Here is an 18,068-nt window from a genome sequence, read left to right as displayed (position 1 = left end):
CTGCTGAGCGCCGGCCCCACGGAGCCATGGTCCATCCGCGAGAAGCTCTGCCTGGCCTCCTCCGTCATGCGGAGCGGGGACCAGAACTGGTAAGGGAGCGGAACGGGGCGCGGCAAGGGCAGTGTCCGGCGGTAGCGCCGAGCTGGCCGGGCGCCGCTCTGCCTTCGGGTGTGCACAGGCACTGGGTTGCCCGGGGCAAAGCACGGGGCTGTGTGCTGTACTGGTGCACGGCCTTTCACCCTGCGAGTTCGTTGTGCAACAGCTAGTCATTGCCACTTTCGGTTTCTGTGCAAAACAAAGGTGGGGGTGTTAAGGATGGAGGTATTGGAGGTGTACCTTGACAGTCTTTTTGCTTTTTGTAACTACTGTGTAAAAACAGAATTGCATTAATCAGAACAAAGAGTGGCATGTTCTTAAATTGGAAGAGGTGAGTTGTGATCGAGGAGGATATTTGGTAACAGATTCCTGTGCGCTGCTTCTGAACTTGTAACTCTGTTTTGCTGCCTTTTTCCACCTCACCAAAGTAAGGTTTTTGTGGAAATATAATGGTGTCATCAGAAGCTAGAACCTCGCTTTTCAAAGCAAGGCTGTGAAGCTGTTCTTTGTTAGGAGCAGGCAAATATTTTTGAGTCCAAGGGCTGTACTTGAATAATTCCCAAACATAACAACTCCTTGGCAAGTTCATTGTGTTTATGGGGGCTATTCAGTGATGAATGTCAGGACAGGTCAGCATCTTTTCTCTGCTTGTTGGTTGGGGAAGAAAGTAGGTTGACAATAACTCACCATTTCTCTCCTGTAGGGTCTCAGTCAGCAGAGCTATCAAACCTTTTGCAGAGCCAGGACGCCCACCTGACTGGTTTTCCCAAAAGGTAAGAGACTGACATTTGAATCTTGGAAAAAGTGAGTTCTGCATGGGATATGTAAGACAGCTGCCTAAGAGAATGTATTTCTTGGTTTTAAAACAGAGAGCAAAATTAGTTTTTAAAAGATCAGTTTTATTTAAATCAGATTAAATATTTTTTACTGTTTCTGAAATTAAATTTCAGCTTACACTACAGTTGGATAAAGTTAAGGAAAAGACAAGGATGATCAAAGACATGAAACAGCTTCTTTGTAAGGGATGGCTAAGTAAGTTAGAACCCGTAACATAAAAAAGAGATGAGTAACAGGAATATGACAGGTGTCTGCACAATCCAAAGTGGCATGTTGAGGACGAATAAGGATTGATTGTTCAGTGCTTTGTCCAGTACAAACCTGTTTAGAGGCTATGAAGTAAGACTAACAGGAGGCAGGTTCAAAGCAAACCTACAGAGATTGTTCTTCACCAGGCATCTAATTAAGCTGTGGAATTCCTTGCCCCAGGAATTTGTGGATGGCCCTGTATTTCGGTGCGTCCTGCTGCTTGGGCAAGCACCTAGGATTTTTGTTGTATAAGGGACCAAAAAAGATTAAGAGAATCAAGGGAGGAAAAGTTGGGGGTTTTATGTTGCTTACTGTTTCTGTTAAGCTATGAAATTGGCCTTGATATGTTATTTTGTCTTCTCCATTGAGATATTTTTGGTTCATGTTCACAGACGGAAACATTACAGCTGCAGTTTTCCTAATCATGCTTGCTTACTTTGATTTCTAAATTGTTAGTTGGGAGCGTCTGTTCTTTAGCATTGTTTTGAAGATCAGCCTGGGCAGTGCTAGAGTAAAAGAGTGAATACGCTTCCTCAATTTGAGCTACACTAAATTATAGCCATGGGGGAAACTCTGGAGAAGACTCAGATATATTTGTGAAGTGTTAGACCTCCGAAGAAGTAGGAGTAAGTGCCCTGTAGGCTTTGTTGACAGGTGTTTGCTGAAGCTGACTCTTTGGTGTCCTCTGACTTTCTTTGTTTCTTCTTAGCACTGTGCATCTCAGTATTCAGAGCTCTTGGAGACCACAGAGACCCCTAAGTAAGTACAAAGTCTGACACAAGGGCAGTCCGTAGCAATTTGGGGTGGACTTGTCGGTTCTTAAAGCAAAGCGCTTGATAATGCTCCTTCCAAAAGGAGCGTACAGGAATGAGGAAATTCATTTGTGATAGCTGGCATGGGTGGACAGTGGGATCAGGATAAGGCAGATGGGGGAGACTGACAAGCCCAAGGTATTTCTTAGTCCACGCTTCCCATATCTCTTTGTCTTGTCTACTTTTTTTTCTTAAGACTGAAGTATTTCAGTATTACGTGGTTCTAAAACTGATCACCATCTACTTGTTAGCATTTTCCATATGCCCCTACTGTTGTTACAATACATAGCAGGGTAATTGGGGCCTCTTTGCAACAGATCCATTAGTGTGAGTTACAGTGTGCATCTGGAGACTTAATGCAGCGAAAAGAAACATTTATTTGGCTGGAATAAAACACTACTCAGAAGCTTTACATATAAAACTATCATTCAGAGTAGGGATAGAAAAGACAGGAGTGAGAAGGGGAAATGTTTTGTGTTTGTCTCTCTTTTGCACTGGTTTCTTATGGTTTCCTTATCAATGCTAACCCTACAGCTTTGTGGTCTCAGATGTTTCTTGCTCCTAACTCCAGGCATTTTGTTTTGGGACTTCATATCAAATCAAATTAAAGGCGGGATGTTTAAAAGTAGTATTTGTTTGTGATAGTGCTGAATGATCTTCAGCACTAGAGTTGCAAAGACAAAGGACTTAGTAGAATTATTGAGGAAAAAAATAGATGTTTCTTTGTGGGTAGCCAGAATCTTCTCTGAAGTGGAATGATTGATTTTTTTTCAGGTTGAGAATTTGCAGTGGGTTTGCATCTTTGATCTATTCCTGAAGTCTTTAACAATGGATGCATTTAAGAATTAGATAAAATTTTCAGAAGAGATTGCTTGAACCTTATGTTGTCCGATATAATTTAAGGGAAATTGGAAGAGGTTGATTTTTCTGTGTATGTGTGCCCGGAATGACAGACAGCAGCCATTTATGAAGGGAGATCTGGTGTTCTCTGTGTTTCACGTCTGAAATGTTTTTGTTTTTCTCTAATCCTGTAGGAGAAAACGTGGTGAGAAGGGAGAAGTTGTGGAAACTGTGGAAGATGTTATTGTGCGGAAACTGACTGCAGAACGAGTTGAGGAGTTGAAGAAAATGATTAAAGAAACACAGGAAAAATACAGGTATGTGACAGAGGTGTAAGCTGTGGTGCACCTGAGAGTCCTGTCTTGAAAAAGTCACCGAAGTGAGATGCTGCTTGAGGTGAAAATGCTGCTTAAGGTGTATTGTTCAGTGATAAGTAAGTAAGAAGATTTTCTGATTACAGGCAACTGAAGAAGGATGCAGAGCTGATCCAGGCTGGACACATGGATAACAGACTGGAAGAGCTGTGCAATGAGATTATGATGTGGGTTATTTTATGCTTGCTTTTGAGATTATAGTTCTCTGACACTCTGTGTTTGTCAGACATCTCTTGCTCCGTGTGCTTTGGGTTAAGAGAAATGGGGCAGCTGGGCAGATGCCTTGGCCTCAGGGTGGACTTAGTTTAGATTGGGGGGCACCAGCTTGTGTGGAACATCATTTGGAGTTTCTTGGTAAAGAGTTTGGCAAAGGCTTGCAACATCATGCTTGCCTCCTCCGTTTTGATAATCAGCTGGAAGTGAAATTTCCTGCCAAGTGTGTCATTCTTTGACTGGTCTCTGACTCTGCTTCCCTCCTCAGAGGAAGTGAGTCTGAGTCTGCAGAGGCAGTTCAGTGTTGTCTGGAGATAATGGAATGGGGATCAGTAAGATGATTGCAGAGGAGGAACAAAGGGGAAGTGGGACACTTTGACAGTAGGTTTTGGTTCTGTACACAGAAAGAAAAAAATGGAGGAAGAGGAGGCAGAAGTCAAGAGGAAGGCCACAGATGCTGCTTATCAGGGTAAGCTTTAAATGAGCTTCCTTACTTCTCAGAGAGAGATGGATATATTCATAAGAACGTTTGGGAAATAAACTTAAGTCTTGTTAAGACCTGTTCAGGAGGAATTCCTTGACCTTAGAGTTGGAGAGAAAGGTTATATTCTCTTTCCAGCACTATATTTGTAGGACAAAATGCAGAGACTATTGAGAAAGGAATAAATTCTATAGAAAAGGTATATCTAAGAGGAAGCAGGATTAGCAAGGAGCTCTATGTTAGCATGTCAGGCTTTTCACCCCTTTAGTTTACCCTATAGTTCTGGTATTGTCTGAAGATAAAAGGAAGAGAGATTTGTTCTGAATGTTTAATTCATTTATAACTCTTGGGGCAATTCAGTGAAATAACCTGTCAGTGGTGGGAGGTGGTGAATACTCAACTGCTAGGGAATTCGGAAATTGAAGTGCATTACTCAATGCTGGTATATTTGTGAACTAAGCCTAGTGTGGTGCAAGAAATTCCTACGATATAAATTGTTTTCTTAGGGTTCTTTAGGATGAAGTCAGAGGTAACTTTCGGGGACTGTCCAAGATGGGAGTCATGGAATCTCACTTTTTTTTCTGTTCTCTTACAGCTCGTCAGGCCATTAAGAATCCGCCACGACGATTAACGGGTGTGATGGTTCGCTCCCCTGCAGGCTCAACCTCCCCAGGGGGAGACTATGCTTTGGGAGATCTGTCTCAGCCCGCTGTGGATGAGGCCAGTCCGGGGGTAAGGATCCTTCTCATGGTAAGAGGGGAAGACCAGCTTGGGCCATGGGGCTCTGCGTCCATCATGGAAAAGGAGCCTGGGGAGAATCCCTTGCCTTGTTTTGTAGACTTTTCACTGTGGTAGTGCTGTAGTGTGGTTGATGTACAGTGCTGCTTGAGATACGTGTCCTCTTCCGTGTCTGTGACTATCGGGTGCCTGAATCAAAGGCTATGTAGGGGCATCAGTGGGTTGGCCAGGCAGTCTTCTGTGTGTGCCTGGGAAATGGCACTACAGGGCAGGGAAAGGGTGAAAGCATATGTCTGGAGTAGGTGTAGCGAGTGAATGGAGTAGGTGTCTGTGGTGTGCTGGATCAGTGCTCTTGGGGGAAGGAGCAAGTGGGGCTAGTCCGTGTGGTGGAGTGTGGCTTTGAATGGTGTGGTTTTTCTCTTTCTCAGGTCACTCCAGGGACATTGCCCAGCACCCCAGTTGCCTCCTTCATTGGAATCCCTGACACCCCTCCAGGCTCTGCTCCCCTGGATGCCCCCATGACCCCAGTCACTGATGATTCACCCCAGAAAAAGATGCTAGGACAAAAAGCAACTCCGCCTCCTTCCCCTCTGCTCTCAGAGCTGCTGAAGAAGGGCAGTCTCCTGCCCACAAGCCCCAGGCTGGTATGGAGCTCTCTGCTCATATATGCAAGCACACAAACAATTTGCTCCAGTCTCTCCCACTGATTAAGGGGGAGCTGCAAAGGCTTTTTAAAAACATACTGGTTTTGTGAGAGTCCCAAAAGAAGTGATATCTGAGAGATATAATTACCTCTGTGAGCCACTGAGGTGGGATCCTTTCCTGGCAGTACTGTGGGTGCAGGGCTGCAGGGATCATTCAGCATATAGGAGTGGTTCTCTCCCCTCAGTCATAAGGAGTTGGAGTTGCAGGCTTTGCTAGAGGAAATCGTTTCCCCAGGGGAGGGAGCACGTTAGTCAGCATCATCCCAATCAGCCTCTGTGGAGGTGTTCTTTGATCTCTACTTTGGGCTTATGGTTCTTCTTTATATCTTGACAGCAAGTTGAGTTTCAGTATTTGTAATGGGTCTTGGCACAGGGGTAGGGAGTCCTTTAGTGGGGTTTATGACCAGTATTGAAGTGCTTCAGTTTTTTCCTAATTGTAGACAGTTATTAAAACCACTGTGATGACAACGCACTTCTGGTGTTAGTGACTTTGAAAGTCTTAGGAGGGCGACCGTTGCTGACACCGTTCAGAGCCCAGTCTGAAAATAGCAGCCATCAGCCTGCCCATGGCATGGATTCCTTGTGTTAGTGCTTGTGTGATGGAATAGGTGTATTGTTGTTGATTTTCTTTTTTTAACAGTCAGATTTGGTGTCTTTTGTGTTTGTTAGCTTGGGTAAATGTTCCATGGGTTCTGCGTTTGCAGGGTGCAATGTAACATAGGGTGGAGCAAGGAAGGGTAATGGCTGTGGAAGACTAGGTTTTCTTTGTATCGACAGAACTGTTTTACGTCTGCTGCAAGGTCCATGATAGGCTTACCATGTGACATTGATAGAGTTACTTTCCATCTTGGTGCTTCAGTTTCCCTAAACTCAAAATAAGGGCTAATTCCATGCCATCTCTAGGGGTAGAGAGACTGGTGTCTGTAAAGGATTGTGAGCTCCTTGAACAGAGGAGCTAAAGTAGAGCAAATGATGTGTTTGGTCTAAATTCAAAGGAAGGTGGCACTGCAGCTGTATTGTAGCTGGAGAACAAGGAGTAGTTTCAGAATGTCATGTTGTGGACTTGCATAAGAGGCCTCATGCAGGGACTTGACTGGACAGAAAATGCAGAAGAAATGCTGAGACAGCAAATCATAGAGTCATAGAATGGTTTGGTTGGAAGGGACCTTAAAGATCATTTAGTTCTAACTCCCCTGCCATGGGCAGGGACATATTCATGGAGGTGCATATCTGGCAGAGAATCAGTGATGTAATGGTATCTCCAGGAACTTCATGTTTGTCCTCCTTTGGCAGGTTGGTGAAAATGAAATGGCAGTGGCTTCTGGTCACATGAACAGCTCAGGAGTCCTGCTGGAGGTAGGAAGCGTCCTTCCAGTGCTGCACAGTGGAGAAATGCAGTCGGCACCTGGTGCTGTCCCTGCATCTCCTGCTGCTTCAGGTAACTCGGGGCTCTCCCTATAGAGTTCTCCCTTCAGATGTACCTTCAGAGTGTTCTGTGAATTCTCTTTGGAGAGACATGGAGGACATCTAGCTTGGCTGGTTTGGGGGCTACTTTATGAGTTGTATTCCTATTTCTGTACCCCTGTCCCTCTCACCCCTACTTTTTTTTTTTAAGACCATACTCCTCACAGAAAATAAGAGTGCCTTGATGTAAAATGACTGAAACAATTAGACTTGATTCAATCCTGGTCCATGCAGTCTAGTTTTCTGGATTTGACACAGGCTAATACCAGGCATTTCAGTGTAGAAAGAAAGGGTTAGTTGACAAGGAGTTGGGGGTAAAAATGGTCTAGTATCTGATTCCCAGTGTGTCAAACTGCAGCTCCCTGTGAATCTGGAGAACTCGTGTGTCTTACCTCTGCTTTAGTTTAGAGGTCTGTGGAGGATTAGACCACAGTGGACTGTGCGATCCGGAGTCAGGTCCGCAGAAGGGGGGGTGAGAGGGCCAGTGCAAGAGTCTTTGCATTGGGCCTTTTCAGAACAGCCTGTCTAAGGTGAAGTTTTTTCTCAGTTCATGCTAACCAGTGGTTTAATCACATTGTCTGCAACTAAGGATTTATGCCATTCATTCATATGTAATTCCATATGAATGATCACACTTATCCATGTCTGTTCTTTAAGACCTGTTAATTTGGTCCAGACAGTTTAGTAAATTCAGACTGGAAGTTACAGCTAAGATGAGTGGCAACCTTTGATATAAGAGGAAGTCTCCAGCAAAGACCTGCAAAGAGATCCCCTCTGCTCCCTTCCAGCTCCTGTGATGACTGTTTGTCTTGGCTTACCATGTGTGGCTCTCTCAGCACTGTTTTCGGATTTCCCATAATTGTATTGGGATGAGCCTTTGGAAGGGCATCTCTCTGCATGTGTGGCTTAGCCTGTCCAGCCCTTACATTGAACACAGTGTCCCATAGTCTGCATGATTCTGTCTCAGACTACACACACAAAGAGGTCGTGCATTTTTGGTGCAGGTTCTGTGTATAGCTTTTGGGACTGTTTATAGGTACCTCTCAGTGTCTTTTCCCAGAAGAAGCCACCAGACAGTGAAGAGCCCAGTGGTGGCTTTGTGGACTTCAGTGGTGGCTGCTTCTTGCTCATGTGCTTTTCCCTTCTACTCTGTTAGGTGCTCCTACGCTTTCCCGGCTTTTAGAAGCTGGTCCTGCACAGTTCACCTCACCTCTTGCTTCCTTCTCCGCTGTTGCCAGCGAACCTCCAGCTAAGCTCCTGCCACCCCCCGTAGAGCCTGTGTCCCAGGCAACCATTGTCATGATGCCCACGCTGTCAGCACCATCCGTTGTGCCACCAGCTGCAGCTCCAGAAAGCGTAGCCACAGGTGCGTTCCTGAACTACGCACTCGTAGGTCATGCACTGCTGGAAAGCAGAACTTCCCTTGGGATCAGCACCCAGCAAGCTCTCAGCTGGCCTTTTATCACCTCAGGCTTGCCATCCTTGCTGAAAGGATGGCCACAGCTGAGTTCTGAAGTAAACAGATGGGTTTAAACTGGATTTGTTGGGTGGGGGTGGGGATGCTCATGGTATGTTGCTGGATTGTGGTTCAAGGGCTGGAATCCTACTTTGTCTCTATTGTGGGGAAGCAAACCCATATTTGTCTTTTATTTTTCTAAGCCGTGCTGTTGTGGTTGGACCTGGGATACTTGCGGTTGGTGCTTGGTGTTACCCGCTGCAGTATTTGTTTATGTGGGCTTGACTTCTCCAGATTGGTCTCTGATTGTCACTCTCATCCTTGTGCAGTGAGCCAGCCAGAAGCCTGTGTTTCCATGGAGGCAGTGGCTGATTCCCACACTGTGACAGTGTCCATGGACAGCAGTGAAATATCCATGATCATTGATTCCATCAAGAAAGAGTGCCTGGGTTCTGGGGCTGGCAGCACTGCAGGGTCTTCCAAAGATCACTGCATGGATGGGAAAGAAGACCTGGATTTGGCTGAGAAAATGGATATTGCAGTGTCCTATACGGGGGAAGAGCTGGACTTCGATACTGTTGGAAATATTATAGCCATCATTGAGGACAAGGTAAATGGGCAAAGCAGAATGCCGGTGCCTTTTGCTCCACATCCAGTTAGGTTAATCTCAAGTGATTATTGTCCACCAATTTAGTTAGTTTAAACAAGCAAGAAATAACTATTGCAAAATGCACATTCTCAGCTTCGTTGTCCAGATCAATAGGAAATGACCCTATGACACCACTGCTGCTAGTCTGCCACGTTTAGCCTGGTGCTCCTCTTCAGAGTGCAGAAAGAAATCTCTTTCTTCCTCATGTTGGGTAGGGTTTGGGTCGCATCTCTGGCAGACAAATGAGCGCTGCTTGCAGCGTACTTTCCAGGAGTGCTGTATTTCTGAAACTGAAGTTCCACAGGAGGCTCTGCAGGGAGTGATACGAGTCTGGCTGCGAAAGGCAACTTTGCAAACCCAGTACACCGGGTTTTCCACAATTGTCCCATTACCAAATAACATGAACTTTTTTTTTAATCCCTCTTTCTCACCTTGGCCTGCACTGCTGTGTTTGTTTTGGCAATAAAGGTAGACGACCACCCTGAAGTCCTGGATGCAGCAGTTGTTGAAGCTGCTTTGTCTTCTTTCTGCGAAGATACTGATGACCCTCAGACCCTGCCTGGCCCATGGGAACACTCAATTCGTCAGGAGCACGAGAAACAGGCCCAGATACCCCAAGTGTCTGTGACTGTGAAGCAGGAGAGACTGGAGTGCGAGGAGCCAGAGGCAAAGGGAATTCGAGATCTAATGGGCATTGGCGAGCTGGGATCAGAAATAAAGACAGAACCTGCAGAGCAGGAGCAGAATCAGCTGGGCCCTGAGGAAACCATACCAGCAACTGCAAGAGTGACGGAAACACCAGAGCTTAGAAGTCAAGAGATAGAAGAGGATCAAAGAGCAGCTGTAACAGCAGGAGAGACTTCTGAAATCGAGATAGAATCAGCCAAGGGAGAAGACGCGGTGCACAATACAGTGAAGACAGAGGTATGTGAGCAGAGAGGCTGTCTGGAACTGGTGTGGGGAAAGAAAGGAGCAGTTGTGGCAGGTAGGAGAGAAGTTTAGAGGAAGGATGACTGCTGGGTTGAAGGTGACCCTTCAATGAATGTGACTGACTGTTCTTGGGAGTCATGCTGCTGATCTGTTCGATCTGCAGAGAAGCTCTGTGCTTTAGACAGTACCTTTGTGTATCTCCCCCCGCCCATGTGCAGAATTACTGTTGGGAAGGTGCTCAGTGAACTTCATTGCCTGGAGTTAGGTTAGGGTGAGTGAGATGTGCCCACACCTTCACTGAAGTAAGCTGACACAAACATCTAGATTTGTGCATTTCTCTTCCCTCCAGACCCCACCTGATGATGATTCATCCCCTCCACAAGTCCCAAATGTGAGTGAAGACTCCTCACAGGCTGATGTTCAGCACAAATTTGAGCTGTCAGGTAACTTAATTCAGCTAGGAAATTTTTACATGCAACATTATTAGCTGGATAGTTGTCAGTGATCTCGTTCAGGTTTTTTGGGGAGGAGGGAGAAAAGATATGTGTAGGAACAGTGGTAATTACTGCAGGGAAGTAGGCATTGGTGCAGGAGCTTTTGTAGGAAAAACTGCTTTGGGGAATCAACCTTTCTGCTTTTCTTTCTTTCACAGAGTCAATGAAGGAGGAGGCCCAAGCCCTGTTTAGGAGTCAGATGAAGGTAATTCTCAATTGGTTGTAGTCATCTTGTTTATTAGTAATATCTCACTGCTACTGCTTCCTGGCTCCCATCTGCTGGAAAGCAAAGCTTGCGTTCCGCTTTTTGCACTGAGAAGTGGGCAGTCTGCAGTTGGAGCTAAAGGGGAGATTGTTTCAGGTGCTATAAAGCTGTGTATATGTGTGTTTCTGTGTCTGCAGGGGGAGGCAGGGCAGGATAGAGTGACTAGGATTTTGTGAAAGTGCCTGTACATTTGTTAGCAGCATAGCAAACCACTTTGCTTTTTGTTTCTTTGGAGGCTCTGAGTTGCTGCTGTAACTGGCTGTGCAGACTCATGAACTCTGTGTTTCAGGACGGGCAGGGTGAAGAGGATGATGAGGATGGTGCCAGTGAGGCTGCCAGTTTGGAGGAACCCAAAGAAGAAGATCAGGGTGAGGGATATCTATCAGAAATGGATAACGAACCGCCTGTGAGTGAGAGCGATGATGGCTTCAGTGTCCATAATGCACCTTTGCAGTCTCACACGCTAGCCGACTCCATCCCCAGCAGCCCAGCCTCCTCGCAGTTGTGAGTATCAGTGAAGCTCTCAGTGCAAATCCCACGCTATTTTGTGGAGGGAACGTAGGATTCTCATTTCTGTTGTGCTGACTGAGTGGGTCCAAAGGGGGAATTTGTTGATGATTTGTCTGGTTCTCCTTGCTTACAAGTGCAGACAGCACCGTAGTACCAGGTCCCATTTTTTTCTTTCTGTCTTTGGCATGGATTAGCGTAGGCATGTCAAAGGCAAAACCATAAGGTTTTTGCTCCAAGGCAGTATACAGATTCCTGAAGGAAGTCCTATTCTTTTCTTCCCAGCTCAGTGTGCAGTGAGGACCAGGAAGCAATACAGGCCCAGAAGATTTGGAAGAAAGCCATCATGCTAGTTTGGAGAGCAGCAGCTAATCACAGGTGAGTTTGATGTCTGGAGAACTGGCAGAGAGAAGTGACTAATCCTAGACAAGTCTCCACCCTCCCATCTTGGATGCTCATCTGCATTGGTACCGGGAGATGGTGAATCATATTGTTACTGGTAGCAGACAAATAAATGTGAAAGCATGAAACAAGTATTTACCAGCAAGGATGGGACACTAAGTGGACTCCTTCTCTCTCCAGGTATGCCAATGTTTTCCTGCAGCCTGTAACTGACGATATAGCACCAGGCTACCACAGTATTGTGCAGAGGTGAGTCTCAGCAGTCTTCTGTCGTTAGAACTCTGTATATTTGTGTATTTGTGTAAGGATTTCTGGCAGGAACGATGTAGGTTTTGGCTGCCAAGCAGACTGCAAGACTTGGAAAACTATATTTTTCTGGCATAATTTGATTAGAAACACATTTCCCCAAGAAAAGGGTCGTCTTCAGTAACAGATGCAGCCCTGTCTTTGAATGAAGTACATTGACTTACACAGAACACTTTTTTATCAGTAAGGTGGTATGTGACTGATCTGCTTTTCCTAGTTTCTGTCCAAGGGTAGGATTTAATCTTTGACATTCCAAAGACCTGTCATCTTTAATCTGTGTTTTTTTACTGTCCCAGATAGTGGACTGTTCTGGAAGAGTTACCAGAATCCCCCACTAGCCCCCAAAATCTCTCCTAAACAGTTCAGTGGCTGCAGCTCTAGCTCCTTAGTGCCTCCTTTAGTGATGCCTAGAGAAGGCAAATGCCTTTCCTGAGGCATCTGTCACACGGTTGTTACCATTCATGGTAACTGCTGGACAGCTTGTGTCTTCTGACCCAAGGCCTTGGTACTCAGGAACACGGCCTGTGTAGGGGAGAACCTATTTGGCTAAATTAAATAGATGGTCTAACTAGACAGGTTACAGATCCAAGGCTGTTTGCAAAAGAGTATGGAAAGAGTTAAATATTTCTGTTGCTATTTTGACTGCATGTCTTTCATAGGCCAATGGATTTATCTACCATCAAAAAGAACATTGAGAATGGACTGATACGAACCACAGCTGAGTTCCAGCGTGATATTATGCTGATGTTTCAAAATGCAGTTATGTACAACAGCTCTGACCATGATGTGTACCACATGGCTGTGGAGATGCAGCGAGATGTCCTGGAGCAGATCCAGGTAAAGTACTGAGCTGAGGCCAGTGCAGGACAGAGTATCTGCCTTGGCCCATAGGTATAGGAAAGACTTCGGGATGTAAGACCACAGTTTCACTCACAGTGTCTTTGAATGAAGTAGTCCTATCTTTCCCTGCATCTCTCATGTGCTGGCTCAGGTGTTTGTGGTGAACTAGATTGCGGATAAGTTAAAACTAATGCAGCAAAATTTTTTTTTTAGGTTCAGCCCAGACCAATTTCAAATCTAATTTCCTTCAGGGAAATGCTTAGGCCAGCAAGAACCAGGGTGTGGTTCAGGAACAGAAACAGGCAACGAGAATGGTGAATGACAGGGGACGCAATTGCTTCTTTTGGTGACTCTGCTGGTTTATGCTGGTATAAAGTGTACATGAAACTGTGTCCTGTGAATATACGCCATTTAAAATTTCTCTTGAAGTAGAATGTCCCAGCTGGCAGGGCTAACAGAGTTTGAACTGGGGTTTTATAGTTCCTCAGGACTTGTGGCTTCTGAGGTAAATGGGGGAAGTTACTCTGAGCAGCAGACAAGGAACTGAAACTACCTCTGACCCAATCATTCCCAGCCTGTGGTTTGTGATAGTTAACTCACATGCACTAACTGAGCTTGTTTTGCCTGAGAATCTTAAGAGAGTGTGATTTTCTTGCAGCAATTTCTGGCCACACAACTGATCATGCAAACATCGGAGTCAGGGATCAGTGCAAAGAGCCTGCGTGGGCGAGACTCCACTCGCAAGCAAGATGCTTCGGAGAAGGTGAGAATGCTGCACCCTGTGGAAGGGCACTTGGTATCTTTTGAAGAATCCCAAGATATTGCATGAAGTTCCCATACCAAAGAGGCAGAATGGTTTTTTTGAGATTGCAATGGCTCCAGCATCTTCATGTGAAGAGATTTTTCTTTAAATGTGTCCACTGATTAGATTTCAGTGCTGGAGCTGTACATCATCCCCGATGCAGGTCTCATGATTTTTTTTCTGTAATCCAGAGAGTTGTGTTCCCTGTTTTTAAAAACAGGTGATGAAAACTGTGGGGAAGTGAACAGAGTATTGGAAGAGGTGTGATATGGCAGGAAGGTGAAGGTGTAGAGAATTGGAAGACTAGCCTCTGCCACGTCCTTCACTTCCTAGTCAAATTTTTAGAACCAAGGAATCATTCCAGTCTGGTTTGCTGTGTAAAACACGCCAGAGAACCTTTGACTTCCGCAGTGGTCTAAACTAATAGCAATGTAGGTTTGTTTGGTTTTTTTCTTCTGTAAAGACATATCCAAACTTGATTAAGTGATCTGAAGTGCTCTCACCTGGTGCACACAACATTGTGACAGCAAGCTTAGTCCTAGTGGCAACTGCACAGTGCAGAAATTGTTCGGTAGACCAGGCCTTACCATGGCTGAGGAGGGAATATCCCTTTCCTAGCATTCTGACTCTCGCAGTATCCCTCTTTTGTCCGTTTTTATGTTTCTGCTGCATAAGACTGATGCCATGCGGGAAGGGGAGTGGGGCACATGTTTCTCTATGCTCCTGTGTGGGCTCAGTGCTTCTATGTGGTGTGTGCATTTCCGTATCTGATATCTGATAAGTCCTTCTGTTTGGCCTTTTAACAGGACAGTGTCCCAATGGGCTCTCCTGCCTTCCTTCTCTCTCTCTTTGTAAGTATTGAAAGGCTCCAGCAGGTACTGCTGGCAGTATGCTCTGCTCCTTGTCTGGGTGATCACTGCACTGTCACAGTATCCTTAGCATTGCAGCAGTGTGTGTTTAACTTGGGGACTGTATGACCATGATCATTAGAGAAGAAACGTCTCAGTCCCTTATTCTCAGTGTGGGTCAGTGGGAGGGGCTTCAGTCTTCTCTTCTGGTTCCAAGTGTTCTCATTTTGTCATCTGCCTTTGCTTTTTTCCACAACTTCTCTCCTGCTTTCTTTCCATGTAAGTGGGAAGACTGAGCAAGTGGTGCAGTACTGTAGTTCCTACATCTCTCATGCTTATACAGCTGCTCCTTCCGCACATTCAAGACAGTACAAAAGGTCTTGGGAGAGTGAGGAGTCAGCTGTGTACTCCTTTATCATTCATGGTCCAGAAAGGAAATAAGATACTCCGCAGAAATACCTTGCTCTGTGCCTGTGGTGATCTGGAAGTGTTTGGAAAAATATGCCTTCTGGGAAACCCCAAGTCTCTGAGTTGCGGGGAGGAGAGAGAGGAGGAAGATGGAGAGTTGGTTTTTTCTCTCGCATATATCTAAAGACAGAGGAGTACTCCAGGAGAGTCAGCATGTCAGCCAGAGGGAGAGGGCAGCGGATCAAAGGAAGCTCCCAGCTCGCCTTCTACTCGTGGAAAGGAGCTGTGCGGAGAAACTAGGGAGCTAGTGCCAGGGTCACTCAACTGGAGGAGCACTTCCCATAGGGATCAGCAGCTGATAAGGTAGGTTAGTCAGCAGTTTCCTCTTCCCATCTTAAGAGCCAAGCTAGAATCTGACGCTTAGGAGAAAGCCTGCACTGTACAGGCTCCAAAAGCATCTGTCTGGGTGAGAGCCTTGTTGCCTGTCTCTGCCCCAGCTGCCAGCAGTGCACGGAGATGCTGGAAATCCCAGCACCCGTGCTGTGTTCAGAGTGAATTTTAGGTAGGTCTGCAGGCAGGCCTCCCCAGGCCTTCTTAGGACAGCTTCCCTTTCTGCTGTTTGGAAGGCATGAAAAGTTGTTATCAGATGCACAATTCCTTACCTCCCCCAGTGCTGGAGGAAGTGTTTGGTGTTGAGGGTTGCGTAACTCTCTATTTTTGTTTGCCTTGTGACTAGGACGGAGGCACCAGAGGGCGTCGCTGTGCCATCGAGGCAGACATGAAGATGAAAAAATGATGCTGCAGGCAGACAGAAAATCCCAGCACCTGGCATCCAGAGCTGGAGTGCAAGCAAGATGCTGTTAACAGCTGTTGGAGGAGGAAGAAAAGCTGCAGGTCCATTTCTAGGACCTGGTCCACCTTCTTCGCTTGCCCCTCTGGAAGGCAGTGTCTCATCAGAATGTGTAACCCAAAGAAACTTCCCCAGAGGGGAAGACTAGCCCCCCTGCCTGTTCTAGGGCAGTCGTCTTGGGCTTCATCAGTGTTCTGGTGTTAGCTAGCAACTGGTGGCTCGTATGTACTGTAATGTGAAGTGTACAGATTTTTACTAGTGATGTGTAAATGTGTATGTATATTAAAGTCTGGGAACAAATCCAGTGTACAGTGTGCAGTGTACTGAGCATCACAGCTCTCTGCAGTGAGGAACCCTGTTTTTGTACAAGCGTGCATACCTGTCTTGAGTATCTGCAAATACAGCTCTTCCAGTTACCCATATAGCAGACAAGCATGGCAGAGCTTTCACATTAGAGATGGTCCATTGATCGTGAGAATGTTGCATAGTGCTTGGATGGAGGGGAAGATTCCATGCTCAGGTGTGTGAGAGTATGGCACTGTTGTGACAAAACAGGAGATCTAACCATGAGAAGTTAAATACTACAGCCTTGTTGGAGCTTTCCTTAAGAGACTGATGTATTGAAATGTACCTTACATTCTTTTGCCAGAGATTTGTAAATGGTACACTAGAGTGAAAATCTGGTTGCAGCAGCTGTAGGCATGCCAGTACCTGGTTTCACATCTGAGCTTGTGGAACTTTCTCTCTACTGGAAATTACAGTTCTTTTCCTCAGTAACATGGATGCTTAACTGAGGTTTAAATTCTCTGTGACAATTTTCAAGTCACCTTCTTATTTTCTGCTCATATGACCTGTGAGATGAAACTCGCATATTTTCTGCCCCCATGACCTTCCAGGGGGAAAAAAAACGCAACCAAACAACATTATCCTTCTCGATGCCTACAGTAGCTGGGAGTGGTCTACACTGTGCAACAGGTACAGGGTGCAGCTTTCTGTCACACAAGTTGCAGGAAACTGAGTCACTGTGATTAAGACCAGAGGGGTTGTTACCTTACCTAGTAAGGGCTCTGGATTTTCACAAGTTTTATGTTGAAGTTGGTTGTGCCCGCTGTGTTAAATCCCATGTGTGGCTGAAGGGTATTTCCACCAAGAGTCACTCCACTGATGCTAGAAATGTAGAGTCCTTTGGTTTGCTCACTGGTTAATTGTCCTTCACTACTGAAACTGGGAACGAATGTCCTCAGTTTCCAGAGATTATAGGTGGTTAATTTCATAGCACAAAAAGTTACGGGGTTCTTTGGCTTTCATGTGTTTTATGGAATAATTTAAGTTGGGGGACAAACGTTTTAGTAGGGCCTCTTGCACTAGGAGAGGGGGTAATGGTTCTAAACTAAAAGAGGGTAGATTTATACATAAGGAAGAAATTTTTTATGTTGAGGGTGGTGAAACACTGGAACAGTTTGCCCAGAGAGGTTGTAGATGCCCCATCCCTGGAAGCATTCAAGGTCAGGCTGGACAAGGCCCTGAGCAACCTGATTTCATTGAAGATGTCCCTGCTTATTGCAGGGGGGTTGGACTGGCTGACCTCCAACCCAAACCGTTCTATGATTCTGAATTGGAAAGGACCTGTGTGCGTTCATCTAGTCCAACCTGCTGCTCAAAGCAGGGCCAGCTTCAAAGGTGGATTGGGTTGCTTGGAGCCTTGTCTAGTCAAGTTTTCAAAATCTCCAAGGATGGAGAGTCCCCAGCACCTCTGGACAACTTGTTTCAGTGCTTACCCACCCTCTTTACTTTAACGGAGTAAACATTTACCTTATATCCAGTCTGAATTTCCTTTGGTGCAGCTTGTCATCACTGCCTCCCCTCCTTTCACTGAGAAGAGTCTAGCTCTGTCTCCTCTGTAACACCTCTGACCCGTCTTTGCCCGTGTTGAAAAACTGAAGTTGCAGCACATGGGAGGACCTTTATCATGCCCATTCATAACTTGCTTTCATTATGGAAATCATTGCTGTTCGTTCCTACCCTTGGTTTCTTCTCTTAACCAGGTATTTTTCTCTCAAAGAGCTTTTTCTGTTGTCCCATGACATTTTAATAGCCTTTAATGATGTTTAAGATCTTTAAAAATCTAAGAGATGATTTTTGCTACAGAGCCCCATTGCCTCCTTCCCAATTCATCATCTCATGCTCTGACTACTAATTCTGTTCTTCCTAATACTTTGTTCTAATCTGGCTCCTGTAGAGCTAAGGCTTACTGTGCGGCATCTCCCAACATCCACCCTTTTACAGACAGATGTAACAATTGCCCCTTTCTGTTTTTCTTGTGCTGTGGCTAACTTAAATGACAGGTTACACAGCATAGGTTTGGTTACGTTATATTTAAGGTTCTTTAGGACTCACAAGTGAATCCCAATGGGTTCTAAGGTTTACTCCCTCCCTCAAATTGTTCTAAAACCTCCCCTGTTGACATTTTAATTAGAGACAATCTCTCAGACCCATCCCAAGA

The 18,068-nt window shown here is 45.5% G+C and overlaps 1 protein-coding gene across 3 annotated transcripts; it reads left to right on the top strand.

The window, feature by feature from the left end:
- The first annotated feature begins 6 nt into the window (after positions 1–6).
- On the top strand, positions 7–15,859 carry BRD8 (bromodomain containing 8). 3 transcript variants are annotated; one of them, XM_009706595.1, is made up of 20 exons: positions 7–89; positions 800–869; positions 1,892–1,941; positions 3,029–3,151; positions 3,295–3,375; positions 3,826–3,890; positions 4,498–4,634; positions 5,069–5,284; positions 6,638–6,782; positions 8,082–8,174; positions 8,594–8,874; positions 9,382–9,837; positions 10,193–10,286; positions 10,496–10,542; positions 10,892–11,106; positions 11,395–11,487; positions 11,692–11,760; positions 12,477–12,654; positions 13,316–13,420; positions 15,452–15,859. In XM_009706595.1, the coding sequence occupies exons 1-20, from the start codon at positions 67–69 to the stop codon at positions 15,509–15,511; spliced, it is 2,601 nt and encodes an 866-aa protein (XP_009704897.1). In that variant the 5' UTR covers positions 7–66; the 3' UTR covers positions 15,512–15,859. The 3 variants fall into 3 exon arrangements, with proteins under 3 accessions (XP_009704897.1, XP_009704898.1, XP_009704899.1); XM_009706596.1 differs by lacking the exon at positions 5,069–5,284 and adding an exon at positions 14,266–14,310 and having other exon boundaries at positions 27–97; positions 7,965–8,174; XM_009706597.1 differs by lacking the exons at positions 800–869; positions 5,069–5,284 and adding an exon at positions 14,266–14,310 and having other exon boundaries at positions 27–89; positions 7,965–8,174.
- Positions 15,860–18,068: the final 2,209 nt, after the last annotated feature.

The sequence above is a fragment of the Cariama cristata genome, unplaced genomic scaffold (genome assembly GCF_000690535.1).
Source record: "Cariama cristata isolate BGI_N322 unplaced genomic scaffold, ASM69053v1 scaffold17258, whole genome shotgun sequence".
NCBI classification, from domain to species: domain Eukaryota; kingdom Metazoa; phylum Chordata; class Aves; order Cariamiformes; family Cariamidae; genus Cariama; species Cariama cristata.
The sequence above is the reverse complement of the archived record's forward strand: the minus strand, read 5'-3'. Positions and strand labels throughout refer to the sequence as shown.

Bases quoted from the DNA above. Each gene is read 5' to 3' on its own strand.
- BRD8 (XM_009706595.1), top strand. From the start codon at position 67: ATGCGGAGCGGGGACCAGAACTG. The intron at 4,635-5,068 runs GTAAGGATCCTT...TCTCTTTCTCAG, and splicing joins TGGATGAGGCCAGTCCGGGG to GTCACTCCAGGGACATTGCC. The intron at 10,287-10,495 runs GTAACTTAATTC...TTTCTTTCACAG, and splicing joins GCACAAATTTGAGCTGTCAG to AGTCAATGAAGGAGGAGGCC.